This window comes from Agelaius phoeniceus, chromosome Z (genome assembly GCF_051311805.1).
Source record: "Agelaius phoeniceus isolate bAgePho1 chromosome Z, bAgePho1.hap1, whole genome shotgun sequence".
Classification (NCBI taxonomy): Eukaryota; Metazoa; Chordata; class Aves; order Passeriformes; family Icteridae; genus Agelaius; species Agelaius phoeniceus.
The window spans coordinates 69,074,257-69,096,080 of NC_135303.1; the positions used below are offsets into that span (position 1 = coordinate 69,074,257).

Consider the following 21,824-nt stretch of genomic DNA (forward strand, 5'->3'; position numbering starts at 1 on the left):
TGAAAGAAAGAGGACTGTAGAGAGCAAGCTGATAAAAAGGCACTACAGTACTTGGATGATTTGAGATATGCAAATACTCAGATTGGTTGGGCCAAAGAAGTTCAGATTGTGGTAAAGGAAGATTTAAAACCCCTAATTTTTAGTCAAAAGGTACATGATTTGAAAGTTGCAGAGAGAAACAACAACTGAAGAAAATTGGACAGTTACCACTGCAGCTAATGATGGTGACAATTGCACTCTGGCATTTTGAGCTGCAGCTGTGCTGCTTCTTCCACTTTGCAAAATCTTTGCATGGCTCCTTGCATTAGAGGCATACCTTGGGGTTAGTCTGTCACAGTACTGCCAGCACCAACCTTTAAACAACATTTAAACATGACAGTAACTTATTTCTGTAGATAAAAATATTCACATTTGTTTGGAGTGTCTATGAACAATGCAATATTGAAAACTGCAGAATAGTTAAGAGCTGCAGAAGATACAGGAAGTCACATTTTCCGGGGAAAATGTTCCACAGTTCAGGCTCACAGCCTGAACTGAGTTTAATTAGAAAGCTAGGGAGAAATCTGGAAGAAGCAGCATTAGGCATTGAAACAAGCTTGTTCTTGTTGCTTGGAGTTTCCTCCACTCTTGATTTTCTGAGGGATTATAATTCAAGTTAACCTCAAAAGGAAGAAATAAAGAAAGAAAGAAAAATCAACATGCTACAAACATATGGTTTCTGGCTTTCCAGAACTTGTTCTATTCCTCTGCCTAAAATCCCAAACAAATTTGCTCAACAAAATTACCCTCCATAAAGGTGCTTTTTAAAAATTGATGTTTAAATTACCTTTTTTTCGGCCTGTCTTCTACCCAGTTTCATTTCATGCTAACATAAATGAGCAATCTGGGATGTATCTAATGTCAAGTTACTCTGTAAATGTGAAATATAACCCAAAAATATATTATGAAGCAAACAGTTGTAGTCTTGAGAGTGCACACAAGAAAACATTTCTCAGCTTTCTTCCTCCTCAAGAGGCAGCCTTCCCTTGAAGTCTTCCCTGAAACATAGAAAATTTGATTTTTAATGAGGTGGGTATTTGGTGAACTTTTTGGCATCACAGTCTGCCAGTGTGAGTGTAGACTCAGTACCCAAGTCACTGGCACAGCTTCAGTAGAAGCGAGGTCCAAGTCAAACTTCAGTTTGCTTTCACATGAGGCAATATGCACGCTCCCTGTTCCTGCTCTCACAGGCCTCTGTGGAGCTGAAACAAGGAAGACTAATCCCTTAGTCCTCCTGCTTTTGCAAATAATCTCTCATTTTCATCAGGGAGCTTTTCATCAGGATACTGAACAAAAAAGTTATGAGCTTTCCACCCACATTTGTTCTGTGTTTCCTAGCTAGTCTTTTGATCTGAATAAATACTGGACAAGGAGGTCATTTAAACAAATTATCTCTATGTGTGCTGTGCTTACTGGTTGTTTCAAGGGTCAGGGCATACTGACCGCTGCCACGTGAAAGTAGTATTAATCAGCTTATCCTAAACCGAGCTTGCTTGCTACCCTACAGTGATATTGGTGTTTTATAAAAAGGATATAAAAAAGAAAATGTCTGCCATCAGCCATGAACCAGACATCAGAAAGGTCTGGGTTGGAGGAATGCTGTGAAATCCTAGCAGCATGTGAGTGAACTGGGCAACACAAAGAGTTTGAGACAAAACCCAAGATTTTGTGTGTGCCCATGGGCTTTTTGGAGCTATATTGAGTCAGTACTAGGCACAGGTCATGTTCTTGCCTAAGTTTTGTAAAAATATTGGGCCCTTCTCTGTCCCAGTCTGGTCAGTGTTTTCCAAGGATCTTGGAGTACTAGTACAGTTTGTGCAAAGCTGTTTCTTTTAAATTTGTGAAGGCACATTGCTTTTTAGTTTATCGAAGAAACAAGCCTGAAGTCCCACCACTTACAAACTACTGCTTTTCAAAAGAGGTACCTATGGCTAAGACCTCTTTGTAGGAGAATGCATCATTCTTTCAATATCACAAACATCATATTTTTATCATTTATAACAGTGTTATTCTTATTATAGGTGTTCTAAGTGTAGTTGTCACCCTGCTTTCAAAGAAAGCAGTAAAGAAGTAGCCTAAACAATTAATTTAGTAATTCACATTAAAATTAGAAATGTATCTGCTGGGGAATAGTAAGGAAGTTGATAGAAATTTAGATAGCATGGTCTTCTCTCAGTCTGGATGATTTGCTGCAACACAGTGATTCCATGTGCCTTGTCTGGGAATGATAAAAAGATAGATCCTTTGGAAGTAAATGGAATTAAGTACAAATACTCTGGACTGGCAGTCCAGCTTAAAGCAATCCAGAAAGCAGTGTGCACAAATTGTCTCTGCTTTTTCTGCAGCCTGCCATGATTGCAGAGTGTTTCAGTAAATTTGCTGTGTCTTAGAACAGTGCTTTTGGAGATGGATAGGGTGCTCTGCTGCTCTCAGCAGAGTGTCTGTGAAGGCAGCAGCTGCTCTGTATTCTTTCCAGGCTAGAGTCCAAAAATTGCTCAAATAAGTAAATGAAAACTTGACCCAATTTCTAGTGCTGTATTGTTATCTTATGTTTTTCCTTATTATTTCTGTTATGTGTCTACACAAGATCTACAGAAGATCTACTTGTTACACTAAGAGGTCCCAAATGTGTATGAGTTTTATCTTCAGCTGTTTGAATGGAAGAGTGATGAACAGAGCATGAGGGGGACATGTGAGCAGGAGATTTATGGGCTGGCGGTCAGGGCCATTTAATCTCATGTCAGAATGTGGCTGGCTTTGATACCTAAGTCACCCAGGACTGTGCTTTTCTGGGAGTGCAAATTCTGCTGCTTTAAACTTGTAGTGGGAGGAGCAGGCTCTGTGATGATGTGGCTATGATCCTCCATCCTGTTGACACCTGTGGCTTCATCACGGTTGAAAGCATGGAAAACAGGCATATACCTTGTTAATGTGTATAAATTATGAAAGGGTTGGTGTCAAGAGGCTCTTCTCAGTGTGACAGGCAATAGGACTAGAGGCAGTGGGCAGAAACTGATGCACAGGAATTTGAGGAAGGACTTTACTGTGTGGGTGACTGTGCACTGAGCAGATTGCCCAGAGGGTGTGCAGTCTCCTTCACTGCAGATACTCAAGAACCATCTGTGCTCAGTCCTGTGCCATGTGCTCTGGCATGACTCTGCCTGAGCAGGGGGATTGGACCAGCTGACCATTGTGGTCCCTCCCATCCTGGGGTTCTGTGATTCTGTTTGCAAGGAAGGCATGCAGTGCAAGAAATTCTGTGTTCTTCCTTCCCCTGCCCTTCCCAGCTCTGATCCCCTCAGGGTGATGCAGTGTGGTTGGGTTGCCACAGGGTGATGGAGAGGGAGAAGGAGATGGAATCCACCAAATACTGCCATGACATTGGGTAGTGGTGATGGACAGGGACTGCCTGCCTGGACCATTTGAAATCCACTGCTGAACAGTTTAAATCCCAAACTGCTTTGTTACTTGTGGGAGACCTCTGCTTGCAAAATAAGAAAATAATAGGTCAGTTCCTTAAACAAAATGCCTGAATCTCCCATCAGAAACTTAGCAATAAGTAGCATCATAAAGAATAGGTGAATGAGGTTATCAACTAAGATCTCAAGGATCTGGACTTGGTCCTTTTTTCTTTAGTGATTGGTTCATCAATGATTTGGGAAAGGGAGAGGGAGAGAATAGGGATGTTGCAAAGCTTTTCTAACTATTCTTGTATAGACTTCCATAAGAAAGACCCTGGTCTTTACTAGAGAAGAGAAATGGTAAAACTCATGTCTGTGACAAGCCATCTTTCGAGACCTATGAAGATGTTGGCAGCCACAGTCTGCATAGGCATTGTGTCATTGTTGTGGGCTAATAGTGTTACAGTTGGCAGTTGCTTGGTGCCTGGCATCTGGTTGGTAATGTTTTCCTTTAGTTGCCTTTAATTCATATTTGCTGAGTCTTTTTAAGTCTAATGTAGGGTAAAGCAGATAGTTTGTGTAGGTACATTGTCTGATCCTTTCTGTGGGAAGATATGCTCTAATTAGTAAGAACAATGGAGTGAAGAAGGTAGGGAAGCGATGTGTGCCTGTGGATCACAGAGACCAGTGGTGGAGATCACCTAACCCTTTCTACTCCATTTTATTTGTCAGATGCTTTGATGTACTTTGGGAAAGGATTGCAGACTCCACTGGGCCTGGGGCAGAATCAAGCTGGGGGAAATAAATTTCTTTGCTGATACCAGAGGAGACTATTCCCAGAGCAAAGTGAACCGGGTGGTTTTAGCAGAGCTTTTGTTTAGGTGGCTCTCATTCTACCTGTGTCCAAAAGTGACCCTCTCCTGCTCTGTTTGTGGTTGTTAACCACATTTTCCATCCTGTATATGTCCCTTCTCCATCTGGGTAGAGGGTGGTGGCTCGGGGTTGTCCCCTTCTGCTCTGCCTGAGAGAGAACTGCCAGCTGTGGTTTAGCAGTGTGTGGGGACAGGCAGCCCACCCACTTGGTACCATAGTGCTGTTCACTGCACGTGCCGGGAGGCAACAGTGCTCTTGCACGGAGTCTGCGGATGTGGTGACATTCCTTTCCTTCCTTCTGTCTTGCCATGAACCACAGGAATGGTATGACAATAGACAAACACTGTACTATCTCTGAAAAACATTTAGATTTTATGAATGTATTTAGGTAAGCATTGGTTGAAAGAATTTAAGGCATTACATTATTTATCAAAAGTGTTAGCCTTAGATAATAGACATAAACCCTCATAGTTGTTCTTTATCTTCCCATCTGTATCATGTTATATATTATGAAAAATATTTTGTCAGTGGAAAGAGAGGTTAATATTTTCCAGCTAAAAGCACCTTTTATCTCATAAGCGGTCAGATCTCTTCAGTAGCTGCCTGCAAATGCCACTACTTTTGAAGGAAGGAGTGGCAGGTGAAAAGTGAGTTGGATCACCCTACAAAGTGCAAGAAACAAAATATTTTTAGTCAAAGACTGTACGGCAAAGCCCTTCTTTGTGGCAAAGAACAGCATGACATCTTTCATGGCTGCATAAAGGAGTTCTACAAATAAGAAAAAAGAAGCCTTTCACAAGGCCCAAACAGAGCAAGTAATGTGAGTGATATTCTATTAACCCTTCAAAAGTAGGGGTCAAGGTTGATAATTTATCTGTACTTTCAGACTGGCATTGACAAATTCCTGTGCAAGATCCTATTCAGGAGAGGTTGCAGTGTGCAGGTGAAAAGCCTAAGAACTTGGACAAAAAAGAGATGATAAACAGGAGGAGTGCATGTTCAGGGTTTTATCACTGCAGACATTTAGTTGTTGGATTCTCTGAGAATTATGTAATAGGGCTGCTGTTGAAAAATTATTTAACAATCTTAATTACTTGTTTTTGTTAGAATGTTAAATGAACGCAGCTTGTTTAAGGAAGGGAGGGCAGGCAATAACTGAGCAGTCAGTGCAAACATTTATGCAGTGTACAGAGGTCATTCAGGAAAGTAAATGTCTAGGCATGTAAAATATTTTAATGCCATTAAATACATTGGCTGCATTTCCTCATGGTGAGTGTTTTGTTCAGCTCTAGTCACCCCTTCCTAAACTGAACAGAAGTCTAGAAAGGGCAATGAGAGTGAGTTCTTTTAGCTGAATCTATAAATGAAAAAAGCCAGATTTGCAGAAAATATTCACATATGGAGGTATCACAGAAGTAAGCAAATTTTACCATTTCTTGTAAAACAGAACAAAAGAATAATTGATGAAATTGGAAGGTGAGAAATTTTACAGCAGCTCTCTACATTTAAACTGCCCTTTGTCCATGGAACACTGCCATTTGTGCATGTCTGAAATGAAAACTTTTATTCTGGTTGGCGTTAAATATATCCAATGAGCCAGACAGCACACTTGTGTAGGGAAAATTACTGTGTAGAGGGGAAATCTTCTCTGTTGGAATAGTTGGGAAGGCTTTCCTTGATATGCTCTGTCCTATCCTGTAGTAAACCCCATAAGTTTGGGAAAAGCACCATGGAGAATATGAACAATAGGAATGCTGAAACAGTAAAAGAAAATTCCTGTTTCCCTGTCCTCCACCCTTAACCTACCTCTGTAACCCTATAAGGCAATGTCATGTTAACCCCTTACCCATTGGTCAAGCTTGGATCCTTTCCAACCCTATAAAAGAAGCATACTGTACCCCATTAGGGGAGAAAGAAGAAGAGCAGAGACCCTTCACGGACCTCCCAATAAAGCCATCTCCGTGGAAAAGCCTGCGCCTTCTCCTTCTCCTCGCCCTCCGTCTGCTGCAGCCTCAAGCCCGGGGCACCACTACCTAGCAAGCAGAGCTGAAATCCTGAGAGCTTGCAATCACTATAGAGCTGATAATCACCATGCTTGCTAGATGGTAGCGTTGGCATGAGCGAGCTAGCTTCGGGCACCTGGTTCCTACTCAGGGACTGAGCTCCTGAGCCCTATTGCTCTGCTTTATGATAAGGCTGATCAGAGGCTTTATTACAATCCATTTCTCAAACTGTGGCCACGGTGGGAGGCAGGCGAGTGCCCTGGGTGGTGTGCAGGTGGGAAGGAGTACGTCAGTGCCTGCATTCCTGTATGCCCAGGGGAGTTATCAGTGCAATTTGAACCTGACATTCCAGGGAGTGGAGATATTTTGAAGTGGATGCTTAGAGCATGGATTTATATCCTCCCTGTATTTTCCATTGTCTGTTGTAATTCCCTGGGGCTGTTAATTATACATATAAATCAAACAAAGTCTCTGAGAGTGTCTAATATTTAAAGTGAAAGTCTAAGGCTTCCAGTGTCTGGGGTGAATTATTCTTTTCAGGCCTAACAAAGCTGGCAGAACTTCAGTTAAGGGAAGGGCAGAACAATGATGTGTTTCAACTGTGTTTTATGTAATTTATGCACTTTATGAAGGGCTTGTATAATTATTTTATCCCTGGAAATATGATGGCTATTTTTCTAATGGGTTTTGAATTAAATTTGCATTTGAATTGCATTATTTCCTTCAACAAATACATTGTTATCTCTGACTGAAATGTGGATCAAAGAATCACTTGAAACATAATACAGAAGTAGCGCTGCTGACCCTAGCAGCCTGAAAAATAATTGAAGTGAAGTAAGGAATGTTAACAAGCTCAAATGTCATCATCTTCCAAAACCTGACATTTAAGCTGATCCACATTCCCTCTTCTCCTTTATGTGGAATACAAAACCACATACATTGCGGGGTAACTAAAAGAAATGTTTGCTGGAGTTGGTTAAGAAACAGTGGACATGTTATTTTTGTATTAGCCCTTGTATAGCCACATATAAGTTTATTTGAAAAAAATGTAGTTTGTGTAGCGTAAAGATGTTGGGGGAAGGGATAATGAGTTCCTACTGAATACTAATTGCCTGTGAGTTGTTCGGGGAGACTGTATAAGAATGGAAGATTTGTTGTAAATTAGTCACTAGCTGTATTGTGCATTGCAGTGAGGTTAGACCAGAGCTGTAAAGGTGCCAGCTCTACGAAATCCTGATGATTCACTGTCAAACTTGGTGATTGTGTGGAGAAATTAGTGTGTAGACTAAATATTATTGGAAAAAATGCTCCTCTAATGACTTTCTTCACGACACTTAAGTTTTAAGATCATTTAAGCTAGAAAGATGGGAGTGACAGATTTTGAGTGAGTTATCACTGCTTTTCCAGCTGCAACATCCCAAGGTCTGCCAAAATTATAAATGCTGAGAGGAGGGGTATTGCTCTGGAGTGATATAGAGCCCAGCAGATTGATTAGTCCTCATAGCTTGGTGTTCATCTTTGGCTACCTTAGTTCCAGCATTTTGCCTGACCTTAATTTGAGATCTTCTAACCCCCACTTTTAACATGGAAACAAAGCTTTGCAATAGTTTATTTGCTTTTGAGAAGTATTTTCTCATTCCTTACTTGGCTTCTATTGTTTTCATTTGCATCAAAATTGAAAGGTGAGTTAATGATTCATTGGGACACAGTGACCTTACAAATAGTTCTGGACCACGATGCAGCAGCTCAGCTCGAAGCTCTCATACTTCAACCTTCTTGCTTCTGCTTTAATATTTGCAGCCCGATCTGTCTACATCCCTGGACGCCTGAAGAGAGCAAACATTTACAGCTTCTCCCTCCCCTGTGTTTAGTGGGCAATTTGATCCTTCTTTGTCCATTCGTTTATTCCACATTACTCTTAGGCTTGACTTGCTATTGAGAACAACAAAGTGCAACTTTGGGAATCTGCTCTCTGTTTATTTAGCACAAAAATGGACTCAGACTCTGATTCACCTTTTAATTACTCTTGGCCTTCCTTACCTAAAATGAGGATTCGAAGAAGGGCATCCAAACCAGGTAGAAAAAGCTATCTTCTTTTAAATGACTCTTGCTTTACAGCTCTGACTCCTTTTAATTTTCTGCTTCTGTGAAGGTGGCTCTATAAACTGCTTGTGTGAGGTAGATTTTTTTCCTATCAAAAGTCCATCTCACTGTTTTTAATGCCTTTTTAGATAATGGAGTTGGAATTCTTTAAGAAAAAAGAAAGTATTTTTTTCTCCAGATTATGTACTGTTCTTTATGATTGTTTTTATTTCTTTACTCTCTTAAAGCTTTTTTTTTCACTTCTTGATGTATGTGTAGCTCTAACTGAACAATTCTGACACCCTGGAGCTGCATGGGATAGCAGCAGCTGAAAAAGTTCTGCTGGTTGCAGTTATTTTCACTTAGGGAGAATTTGGTAATTCAATTATGCCTCAACAGCTAACAGGTTTTTGGGTTTTTTTTAAGTAATTATGAGAAAAGCATACCAGAATGAAGAGAAAAATGAAATGGGTCAGTTACTGTTAGACTGTTGCACAGTTAGACATTATCCTTTTTTGTGGAGAAATCTTTGTGAGGTAGGGATTGTAAATGCTGTCAGTATGAGAAAGGGGGGTTTTAAGGAGGCTCAAAGACACTGACTGGTAAGTTTATGTAAGGAAAAGCTATGATTGGAAGTTTTCATGAGGAAAGAAAATTTTTTACTACATATAAAAGGAAAAGAATGAAGAAAAGAATGGCAAAAATATGATTTATGCTTCTTTCATAGAATTGGGAGGGTTTTTGTGTTTCAGAAAGGGAAAAAAACAAATCAGAGAAGTAAGATGCATCAGTGTAATTAAATACAGTAAGCCAAGAGACTCATTTTTACACAGACTGAGACTTTGACCTAGTTTAGAGTGGAAAATGTGTACAGAATGCATGTTGTAATGTGCAAGGCACTTCCTCAACTTTTTCCTTCTTTTCACGAGGAAATCCAGTATTTCCCAACTGCACAGGAGTTTCTGCTGTGTGTGAATGCCCATGCAATTTGCAGAGATGAAATAAGATGCAAGTTGCACAGTATGTGTTTACTCCTTCTCAAAGGAGGACTTGTTTTATCTGTAAATGCTGTAGCTGTGCACTTAACCTTCATTCACCTTTGTTTAGACAGATCTTTTTAAAATACTTGACTAGATATAGATGTGGTGTTTCTGTGTTACAGTATTGCACCTTATTTTCCGTCCTTGCTAATAGTATACCAACACAGTATACATACAGGTGACCTTATATGTGGGGTTGTTGGAGCAAGAAGGTGCTTTTGGGTACCTATGCATATTTTAGTGGCAAAGTTCAAGGGTTTGTTTGTGCTTGGCTGATTGAAATTCTGTGTGTTGATGTGTTGGGAGAAGTGCCTTTGCAAGGGGAGAGCAAGCTCATGATCTAAGCACGTGATCTGTGTTTTTTTCTGCAAGTGTTTAACCGTGACCAGTTGATCCTGGTGTGCAGGTGTGGGGCACCTAGCTTATGCCTGCATTTCATTCCTGCAGGGCTTCAGGTCTCAGTGAACAAGAGACTTGCAGTGCCTGGCAGGAAACAGTGCAGGGTTCTTCCAGACACTCCACAAATCATGAAATCATGTATCTGTGCTGAGTGCTCCAGCTCTTCTGGGCCATGGCATTTCAACTGCCACCCTTCCCCTCTGGAACATCAGGCTGTTGGTGTCCTGACCTAGGGTTGCTCCTCTTGGGAGGCCAGGGAGCTGTGCAGACTGTCCCACTCTTTGGAATGGAGAGTCAAAGTTATCACACACCACTTCCCATCATATACATCAGTGTTTTCACATTTTAAGGCCCAAAGTTTCATCGCTGCTCAGGAGCCCTTCAGACTGTGTGTGCAACCCCTGCCCTTCCCCTGAACTCCTGGAGTCTTTCAGGAGCCAAGTGCAGACTTCTTTCCTTTGGGACATATCATTGCAGATTGCCACCTCCTGCTGAAACTGCTGGGCATGGAATATTTAAAGGATAATTAGGCTATACAGGGAATGTGAACATGACTTTGTCTGAGTGATTGGACTGGGGAGAGGATCTAGGATTTTCTCCTAGTTGCAAGACGCCAAAGGTATTTATTTTGTTATTTTATGTGAAATTGTCACCAGGCATAGTCCTTGCTCTGCACAGTCCTACCTGCTCAGAGACAGTGACTCTCTCAGCCTTTTTGTGGGCTTTAAAAACATTCAGGGGTGCTGAGAATATCTGTCTCTGATATGTCTGTCCTACCTCACTGGGAGGTGGGAGTTACACACTGAGTCCACTCATGCAGAGGTGTGAAGTGAAACCAAACATCCCATATCATGGGAAAGTTTGTTGGGTTTTTTTGTATACTGTTCTATAAAATGAGACACGAACTTATTTCTGTTTGCATATTCATTGGTGTAGTAGGTAAGGTGCCTTCTTCAGGGCGGGAGTCAAGACTGTGGATCCCGCATTGAAAACAGCCCACATTTAGGTGACCCCACATTTAGATAAGCAAGACCAAAAGTCAGATTGACAAGTGATTTTATTCTTAGTGGCTACTTTGGTATTACATCTTGAACATGTTGGCATTATTTTCCAGCATCTATATGCCTGATCCCCCTTGTTTAGTATACAGGTAACACAGTGCTTTAGTTTCTGCTTTGTAGATTTAAGACAGTTAAATGTTCATCCATGACAATAGCACTTCAAAGCCTACCTCATTTATCCTCCATGTAGGCTTATTCTCAAGTACTTGCTTAATTTTGCTGTCAGGAGAAGTTGTGCTGTCTGAATGAAGGCCTAAGAAACCTCAATTAAGAGTGAAGTTCTCCCCCTGAAACTGATTGTATGGTTCATTCTGTAGATGTGCATGTTGCTTGAGTTGGACCCCTGCTAGGAACTTCTTTTTAAAAATTCAGGTGACTTGTTTTTAGAGGAGTAGTTCTGCAGTCCTGCATGACCCATCCACTTAGCTGTCTGTATTTTTCACTGATTTCCAATTATACATTAACCCCTGCTCAGATTGCTGGCGGTAAATGTGATGAGCTGTCTGAAAACTGTTCATGGTATTTAGAGAAGGGAATTTGTAATTTCTTTCCTGGCTCTTGGCTTGGTCATGTTGATGTATTTAAATGCTCTTTTGCTGTGTGTTCTCCCATGAAACAAGTTAAGTTTTGATTTTTGGGAAAATAAAAAAAACCAGTGTTGTGTTCTTGCCATTTTCTGACACAGGCCATTCAAGGCTATACGTTTTCTTTCACCAACATAAACTATGTTTTTAATTACTGCTATGATGATCTTTAAAGTTATAATATTTGTATAAACTTTGTGGCTGGCAGAATACACAGACCTTGCTGTGTAACTACAATATTAGAGAAGATGTAGAGAAGAGAAATTGTGCTTAGTTAGTCTTTGATCAAGGTCTTTTATTTTACCCATGTTTGGAGATTATTCTTTCCAGCATGACATCTAAATAACACGTACATCTATCTTGACTGTTTATCAGGCAGATGGCAGAGAGCCAGAGAGTCTTCAAAAGAAGGCATGTCTTTATTCTTTTTCTGTGATCACAGTGTAGAGCCAGAGGGTGTTCAGTTCTGGCAGAAGGATAGCTTGTTGAGCTGTGCTTGCTAGGTTGTTTCAGTAGCAAAGGTAATTCTCCTCTGTTCTATTCTGGTAATTCTTACTTTAGTAAGCATCTTGAAATCCATTTCCAATACCTTACAGAAGCTGAACCATTCTGGGGACACCTTTGCCAGTTTGCTCTGGCAGTCCTGTCTTTTCACAAACAATGTTGAATTTTTGCATCTGCAATGTGAATAACCTTATTGAATGATCAGGGAAGATTTTTGAGGCATTTTATTTGAAAATGGATTTTGTTGATATGCTTCATCTTTCAGGCAAGTTCAGTCTTGTTGCATATTACTGCTGGTGCCCAGTACACTGAGCCGTTACCTGCTGCCATGTTAACCTGAAGGGAAAAGTCTGCTGATGGTCCCTGTGAGATCAAGAGCACTTGTAGCCAGCAAGGCAGGCTGGAGGCAGTTAGCAAAGCTGTAGGAATGCAGTGTGTGATTTGGACATTTGCAATGATTTTGTCACTTTTTAAACTATGTGGGCCTTTCCAGTGGAAATAAGTTACTAGCGCAGTCAATGTGTAATTAATATTGCTCTCCCCCACATTCAGCAAGGCTTTAAACTTCTCAGGTTACAAAGTTAGTTTGATGTTGTCATTCCTTCACATGTTTGAAATTGAGGGGGAGAGGGGGCAGAGTGGGAGTAAAGATGTACAGTGGGGTCATACTGCCATTGCACTCAATGATCTTGCAGGTCTTTTCCAAGATACCTAATTCTATCATCCTATGAAGCCTGAAATAATTTGTTACCATTTAAAATCCCAATGAATATTTATTTAGTCATCTCACATTTAACCACAGGCTAACTGGAGCATCTCCAGGAAAACATATGATATTTAATGTGGTTAATTAATAAGGGTTTACAGACTGAAGATACTGCAGGTAGGATATTGTGCTATAGCTTGTACTTGCAGCATCTTTCTCCAGAATTTGTTACTTAGGTTTTTACTCTTGTACAGAATTTTAAAATAATGTAACATATTATTAGAAGGGGGATTTGGGTTCTTTCTGGCTTGGGATGTTGCAGTCCACTAAGTGACTGTGAAGACCCAATGTGACATCCCACCCTGTGGGGGAAGAGATCATCCAAGATGCTGATAGATGGTCAAAATGAATGGCAAAAGTCAGAGAGCCCATAAAAGCTTACAAAATTTTAGTAGTAAATTACAACATGGTGTGGAGAATGTTATAAGGTAGTTCCTGGTGTCCTCCTGTGTAAGCACACAGCAGTGGGTTTTGGTAAAGAGGTAGGTTGAAAAGGAGGAGAGAGAGAGGGAGATGTACTAAAGAGGAGGGAGAGAGAAAGAAAGGGAGATCACCGGTCCTGGCTTCAATGTCAGTCCAGGCAGTGGGGTGTCCAGAGTCCTGGGGCTCATGTACAGCCCAGCTTTAGAGAAGTATGTTTATTTACGTAATTTTTTTCACACCCAGGAGCTAAGTTTCATCCTTTCTATACAAATGAGTTATCATGCACAGTCCATTTTTCTAGATCTTTCTTGACCTGGGTAAGAGGGCTTTGACAGTCTTGGGATGTCTTGACCCCTTCCCTACAGTCCAAGCCTACTTCTTTACCTCTTTCCTGCACTTGAGCTGTATTGTGTTGTGCTTATCTCCAGGATCCAGAAGAAGGATATTTGTCTCAGAAAAGTGCTGCCCTACCTCTTGAGCCACATCTTGTTCCTTCTCACAGCATGTCATTATGGACAGTCCTTGGCTGGCTTCACAGCTGTCTGTCTATTGGTGTTTGAGACATACACATCAGCCCCCTTATCTTTGAGGTTTCTGCATCCTAGAAATAGGGACTATTGCTGAAATCAAGAAACTGACTTCTTAGGGTCAGGTTTATGCTGTGGTGTGGGAGTCCCTAATGCCTAGGCTGTTTTTTGGGGGTATGTGTTGAACCTTTGCCAGCCTAACACTGGAGGTGTACACCACCCTTGTCTGTTGTACCCCACGGGTTTGTATATGAGAGGGAGTGCAGGCTGGAGGAGCCATTAAGCATACAAGAAGTGATGGAGACTCTGACACTTTTTTGCCTGGTTGTTGGTTTAAGACCAACCTTTGGAAAGCTTTATATGCCACAAGAAAGTACTGTCAATTTTGCCAAATCACATTTCCATATGACGTGAGCTGCCAGAGTTTGATGAGCTGCTGTAGAAAACAATGCTTTTATATTATTTATAAACAAAGGCTTTGGAATCTTGTCAGACATAAGGAAATGGTTTGCAGCTTTTTAGCAGTTCTCAATATGAGAGTCACTAAAATAATGTTAAAATTCTTGCATTGATGAAGAAACAAAATGAGATGCGTAAGGATGTTTTAATAGTATGAGATCCCACAAGGCCTGCCAGGACTTGAAACCAAATATTCATACTGTGCCATTTCTAAATTGGAATTTCCGTCTTTCTCTGAGTATAGAAGTTACTCTTGTCAGGCTTTATGAGATAAAATCTTAAAATTAAATAAAAGCTGTGGTGTATCATTGCAGATTTGGCAGCGGTCTGGGACTTTTTTTTTTCAAAGCAACAAATGCACCAGATCTTAATAAGTGTTATTTCTAATCCAGTTGTATTTTTTTATTATGAATTTTCTTGCAATCTGATTTCTATAAGCATCTTGGATGGGCTTTGAGCAACCTGATTGAATGAAAGATGTTCCTGGGCATGGCTAGGGAGTTGGATTAGATAACTCTTAAACTTCTCTTTCAATCCAAACCATGCTATATGGCTCTGTGACCTTCCAAAAGCAGTTACATTGCTATATTAATATAGTGTGAGGAAAGTCTTTGGTGGTATCTTTTCCTTTACACCTCAGTAGAAAATAAATTTCTGATGCAGCATAAAAAATATTTTAAAAATAATATTCAATAACAGACAAACTCAAATTAAATTTATTGAGTGGTTTGATTTTGGATATTTTACTGGGTGCAGTAGTCTCCTCACATCATTCTTATGCTAGTGTGGTGTGTCTCCATTCACTTCCAATGGCAATGCTTGCCTTACAGCATTTTAAGGAAAACTGCATTATGACTGCAATTTTTTTTTAGCCTGTTTTATGACTGCAGGTTTTTTTTAGCAATTGTTTTTAGCCTTCACACAGTCTACAACGGCCTGGTTTTGTGCTTTGTTAAATTTTCCTTGTTTTACATTCAGAGGTACATACATAACCTAGCCCAAATGCTGGACTCTTCATTCTTATAGCCAGTTTTAAGAGAAGTGGGCCTGCAGGACAAGATTTCTGCTGCTCAAAGGCAAAAAATACACAGCCTGTTGAGCTTTTTAAAATACCTGTAGTCACAAGCACACTTTCAAAACTAAACTCTGGATTTCTGTTAATGATTTCTGGTGAAACTGTTCAAAAGCAGATCAGATGCAGTATTCATCCTAAACATCCTCTTAATGGATCAAGTCTTGCTTGATTGCTGTCACTCTGTAAAGGCAGTATTAGTGGTATTTTATTTATATCTCTTTTGCAATTTTACTGTGTTTTTCTTTAATTTTGGTTTTTTTGTTTGTTTGCTTGGTTTTGTTTTAAGAACATTAATCTGATTCCTTGGTCTAAGATTAGTACTTATGTGGCTGTCAGTAGGTAGAATGTTTTAGGAGAATCATTATTTGGTTGCAATTGAACAGTATTTCATTTATTTAATGTATCAGATGTCAGGCATTTAATGTATAGGCAGAATCATGCACAATTCTTCCCAGCCCATAAATCTTGTCCTGTGTTGTTCTGCAACCACAAATCTCTGCTAAGTTCTACTTAGGTGGAAAATAGTAGCTTTTGCTAGCCAATACACAGGAACATTTATTTTTTATTTATGTGAATGATTCTGTGGTACCCTTGAGAGTCTTGACAGCTATAGGCTTCCTGGAACATATAGCAAATGTTGGGCATCTATGAAATGAGCACATTTTGCTGTGGTCGCACAAATATTACTCAAATTGTAATGCTAAGATTTGGTTCTTAATGCTTAACTTTGCAATTTTTATGGTAGTACATATACATGAGAAGGAAATGGTTTGAGAGTTAATGGAAAATTTCCCATACTTTTTATTTTCCAGAGCACAGACACTCTACCCTTGATGTTCTTAGGAAATTGAAGTCTGCCCCTACTTTCTTTGCTGCAACCAGACTTTCTCCCATGCTGAGTGGAAGTGATGAAGTATATGCAAACTGCATGGTAGTAGACCAAGTAAGCTTATATTTGAACTTCTGGCTAATTTTTCTTCATTTTTGGTTAATTTAGTTGCATAATAGTAGGATCTTCTGGATCTGTCAGCAGTGCTGCCAATTAATAAAATTTTAAATTAAAACCAGTAATATCTTACTCTTCTCTGCTCTATTTTGTAACCTTTATATGAGGTCTCTTTTAACAGATTCAGTCAATTATAAGAATTACTCTCCCCAAACTGCAGGAAGAACTCTTAAGGCAGGCTGTCTCTTCTGTGTGTTTGTGAGCTATACAACATGTGCTTCTTAACAATATTACTTGTTCGTGTGCATTTCAGATTTCTGAATTCTATGTACATTCACAGTACAGATGAATTTGCTGGATAATTTCAGAACTTAATTATAAGCTCACAGTGAGGCCTACAGGCTCAACAAAAACAAGACATTGGTGAAAAGCTGAAGTTGATGTCCTACAGCTGTCATGGAACATTCTGATATTGGAGGTCCTCACTAGAATTCCCATTTCTGATTTGTCACCAACACTGGAGATGACCTAAAGTGACATTTTACATCACTGTGTTGCGCTTGGAATCTTTCTTTCATGGTCACACTCCGATACCATAATTTAGGATGTGGGCATGAGTCTGACTAGTCACAACTTGTTTGTGGTGGCTTGATCTAGCTAAAGAGATGCCAGATTCTGGTGGTGTGTAGCTATTTTTCAGTGATGCTTTAAGATGTTTATTTATTTGTAACCTGCTTTGAGCTCTCCCTTGCCTGAATGTTGGAATATAGGAGTAAGAAATTATCAGATAATGTTAGAAGTCTAAGATGTTGAAAGTGTGATTTTCCCCCCCTTTTTTTGCCTCCTGTCTACCCCTACCCCATTGCCTGAAACACTTCACCCAGTGCATTTGCTGCAGATCCAGTTCATGCAACAGCTGAGATGGAAGTTTGAGTCAGAGACTTTTTTGTGTTCAAAATGCACTGAAGAGATGTAGTATAGATTACATATCTATCTGTAGTATATCTATATATTTATCTATATAAACATATCTATATATCTGTAATATATATTAGCAATGAATGTAAGAGATGAATGTATGTAATAATGATGCATAAGTGAGCATCTGTCAGGGGACTACAAAGTGCAGTCTTTGAACCCTTGATTTGAATAATATCGAGGTTGGAAGGACAGAGCTGCATCTCCATTACAGATGGAGATATTACCCAAGTGTATTGCTCAGGAGGCCTTCAGCTTGGGTTGCTAACCTTTGCTCGCTATGTGGCCACATTCTGCTTTTTAAAATTGCTGGCTGGGGCCAAATTCTCCCTTAAGCACCACTCAGCAGGAGCCAGAGTGGCTGCTGGAAAAGGTCCCTCTGGTGCTGAGGAGGAACATTGCCCAGACAGGAATAACATTTCGGGAGAAACAGCTGCATAAGACCTGGGAAAAGCATTTTACCTTTGTGCATGTCATGTGCACAGCACAACAGAAGTATTTCCAGACTTGCATGTGCTGTAGCTTTGAATGCAAATGTGGGCTGCTGTAAAAATGCCAGCAGTTCTTCCTGTCTTTCACTAAGAGAAGCAGAATTAAGATGGAGATGAAAGCACATCTCAAGAGGAACTGGAAAAGAGGAAGTAGCAATCAGAAACACCAGGGCTTTGGAGATGCTTGCAGTCCTTCTTTTATTCTTGCCTTTATACAGGTGCTTTTTGGAGATTGAGTGTTTTAACTGGCAATGTGACTTTTCAGTATTATTCAGTATCTAATTACATGACTGTTGCCTCAAGCTAAAAGACTAACAGTGAACTATATTTTAGTATCTTCTGCAGAGTCAACAGGGAATTATTTGTGACTAGAGTCTAAATCCTGATCCCTGTACCTGAGAAAATAGAATTTCCAAATCCATTCCTGTCCTTTTGCAAGAGGAAAGGTGCTTCAGGCCCCAAATTGCTTAATGGCAAAAAATAAGAGTAATTTCCCTTCCTTCCCTCGAGAAACTCTTTTCCAGGTCATGTATATTTATCTCAAAGCTTAGGAAACTGGTGCTGAAAAATTAAAAGTGCATGATGTGTAGGCATCATATAGGCATTTAATAAATTAAATTGCACAATGTTTGAATTCTCTTCCATATGTCTCCCACACACATGTATTATGCATATTTTTTACTCAACTTAAGGATAGTTTTTAAATAAAATCTATGAATATTTGTATCAGTACATTTAATAAAATGTAAAAATATGAGTGATAAATTCAGAAGACTTGGTAATACTAATTAATTGCTGCTCTAATTAGGGAAAAAAAATAATGCAAAGTCCAGAATCCCTTAGTCATATAAATTGCCTTAAATTCATATGGTGTAGAAAGTAATAGGGGAAAAACCCACAAAACATATAGCCATAAATAAAATGGCAAACTTCTCAGGTCCTTGCTTCCTGACAATATGTTGTTGCCTCTTACCAGCACTCATTTTTTACCTGCAGGCTGGAGACTTAAAGCCTAACTACATTCATGGAGATGGTGTCAGCAGTGAAATGTGTCTGAACCCTACCAACTCAGTCCCGATGGATACGAACTCTTTGTCTCCCTCCCCTGAGGAGAATGATAAATTTATGTATCTCCCAAATGAAGAAAGTCAAAGGCCAGTAAAAAGAGAAGAAAACACGGGATTAAGACATGGCATTTCACCTTCTCATCTGTATGTAGCAGATTCATATCTTCCAGTCAAGACCCATGCATATATTAAGGATCGGGGCCAACTTTATGCTGACATGAAAAGAAGAAGGTATGGAATTGATTTGATGGTATGGCCAGAATAAGGATTATTTATTACCACCTTTTGTTTAAAAAGGTGAAGCAGAATCTGAAGTAATAACTAGTATTATTGGGGTGAAATCTCTGTTTTTCTTCACTAATATTTATTGTCCTAATAATCTGTTTTCATAAAATTGCTGTGAAGACATTTTTAACACATAAAAGTGTCTTCTTAGTAAATGTATCTTGAGTGCAAATGGATACTTTTATACCTTTAATTCTTGTATGCAAATAGTCTTAACAAAATAAAAAAAAAAAGAATCAGCTCTTCACTGTCACTACCATTGTGGCATTTTTGACAGATAACAGAATTTCACTGTAGTTTTTCCTCAGTTATATTTTCTGTTAAGAAAATTATCCAGAATCTGTTGAAGTCTCTGGGAATCTTTCAAGTCTTTAAATAGGCCTGTAGAAGGCCTACTCCTGATTCCATAGGTATTTATCTCAAAGACACAGTGCACAGTGTATCTGCTGTTTATGAGAGGTTCAGACTGTTTTCTTCTCCATTGCTGGTACACAAGGTTTGCTGCCATTTGTCTGAAGACCCTCCTCCAAATGGCTTCAGAAATGCAGAGAGCTTTGAAGAAGGAACTATAATTTTGGTCATTAAACATAGGTTCTTAACAATTAATTTAAAATTAAACAATTTAACAATAAATTTTCTTGATGAAAAAGCTTTATTACTTCTCTGAATAGATGAGATTCCTTCTTATGCAGGAGGAAATCTGAATCTTGCTCCCACTTTCTGGGGAGTATTAGGACTAGTTGGAAGTAGAGCATCAGATCTATGTAAAAACAGCAAGGAAGAGAAGGGCCAGCCAATTATTATTTCAAGTGGGCAATAAGATTTTCTCTACCTTAATACCGAGTTTCTTATGCAACTATGAAGGGCCACTAGCAGGAATATTTAACACAGATAATATAATAAATGTCAGACAGAGTTTTTCTTTCACACTCCTTTTTTGATGTTTGTTGTTGTTTAAAGTTTTTTTTTGTTTGCTTTTTCTTGCTAGCTATAGGGATGTCATGTAGAATACTATAATCTTCCTGTGCCTCTAGTCAGAAACATTTTTATTCTATGTATTTTTAGATAGCCCCACCCTTTTTAAGACCTTCGTTAGGTTCCTGTATGAGAACTGTATATAAATATATACACTTGTATGAGAGTGTATATAAATTTTCAGATACACCTGATTTGCCTTAATATGTCATATGACATATGTAATTGATCCAAATATTAGGCATAAAATAGCACTAGTAGTATGTTATTCTATTTTTAAACTAGCTTCTTATGTCAGAGAAGTTCCCTAGAGAAGTTACACAGTAAGTCATGGATACTTGTCTGTTGACATAGACATGTACTGCTTTTTCAATTTTAACATGTGACAGTAACTGATAATGCATTTATATAAGTTGCTTCTGATATGTTGTGTGGGCTGTTATTCAGAAACATTGCAAAATATTGTACCCAGAATTGTAATAAGGAAGTAGTTTCAGACAGTAGTGATAAATTTGTGCTTCAAAAAAGTAGTGGTGTGTGAAGGAATTTTTGTGCTATTATCCGTGGTAGGAACTCTGGCTATTTAGAAATACCACACATAATTTAAAGTTTTATGTTGTAAGGCTGGAATGCTATTGCAAGCAGTCAACCATTCCTTTCAGACACTCTGATGAAGAGACCGTGAACTTGCTCTTGCAGGTAACAGGCTCATCCTGGTAAACTCTGATACTGCTGAGCAGCCTTAGTGCACTCTCCTGCTCAGGAACCCTTTCCAATAAAATAGTCTCTACATGGCTGACATATTGATTTAGCCAGAGATTTTTCATTCTGCTTGTTGCTGTCTATGTTTTTAGATGTCTATCTCTTGAACTGAACCTTATAAACCATCTCAAGACCCTCCTTAATCTCTTATTGGTGTTTTTCTCTTCCATCTTCTGTCATGAAGTCACAGATGTAGATAAAAATATGTCTGTTAACAGCCATGTCATATCTTCCAAATACAAACACGTACATAGTATCCATCTATACTCACGTATACTAAAATCTGAGGTAGTTCTCTCAGTTCCTCTTACTGTCTCAGTTCTCCTTATCTTCTTTGAAGCAAGACAGGTTTATGCCTGGAAGAAAAAATCTCATTTTTGGGGAGATGCTGAGCATGTGTTTAAAACTCATGATCCCGAGGTGGCTGGCTGTGGTGGGAGTGTGTGTGATAGATACCTGCACTGTAGGTCCGCGAGACTGTGTCAGAGGGTCCTGGACAGGGAAACTGACTGCCTTGACCAGGTGGCTGCAGACCTGAGAGACACCTTAGGGCATGGTTTACCTGACATAGTAATGGTGCTTTGGGCTGTCATTGGTCAGAGGATTCAGCCGTATCTTTGCTTATTGCATTAAGGTTGAAGTACATTGCTGTGAGGAACTCAGGGAAGTTAAAGACTTTGTTGTTTTCTTCAGTTCAAGTCTCGATGATCTTGAAGTAGACAATGGAAGTGGAGGTGTGTCAGACAGATCCCATGTTCATTACCATCCCCTCAGCTCTTCACAGACCATGGCTTCTAGCAGAGATGGATTGGACTTACCTACCAGTCTGCAGCCCAAGGTATTTGACCCTATCTTGGTTTGAATTGTTTTCCTTTTAAGTAAATCTCTGAAACTGTGTGAGAAACGTCTGAATCTGAAGGAGACAGATGAGTTCTCAGCTGGCAGTCCTAGTCTCTCCAGGGACTACTCACATTGAGTTGTGAAGCTGAAACTGTGTGTGGCTGAGCTGGGCACCTGCCATGGAAAGAAAGAGTCCATCAGAGATTTACCTCAGTTTTAAAAAACACACCGTCTATTGGAAATG

The 21,824-nt window shown here is 39.5% G+C and overlaps 1 protein-coding gene across 1 annotated transcript in view; it reads left to right on the plus strand.

Annotated features, from left to right (window-relative positions):
- Positions 1–21,824, plus strand: part of ARHGEF28 (Rho guanine nucleotide exchange factor 28) — a 119,207-nt gene that overhangs the window by 48,272 nt on the left and 49,111 nt on the right. The window contains exons 4-6 of the mRNA XM_077171665.1: positions 16,049–16,179; positions 18,648–18,949; positions 21,434–21,578. Of these exons, the coding sequence (XP_077027780.1) occupies positions 16,129–16,179; positions 18,648–18,949; positions 21,434–21,578 (498 nt within the window). The 5' untranslated portion in view covers positions 16,049–16,128. The remainder of the gene's footprint in view (positions 1–16,048; positions 16,180–18,647; positions 18,950–21,433; positions 21,579–21,824) is intronic.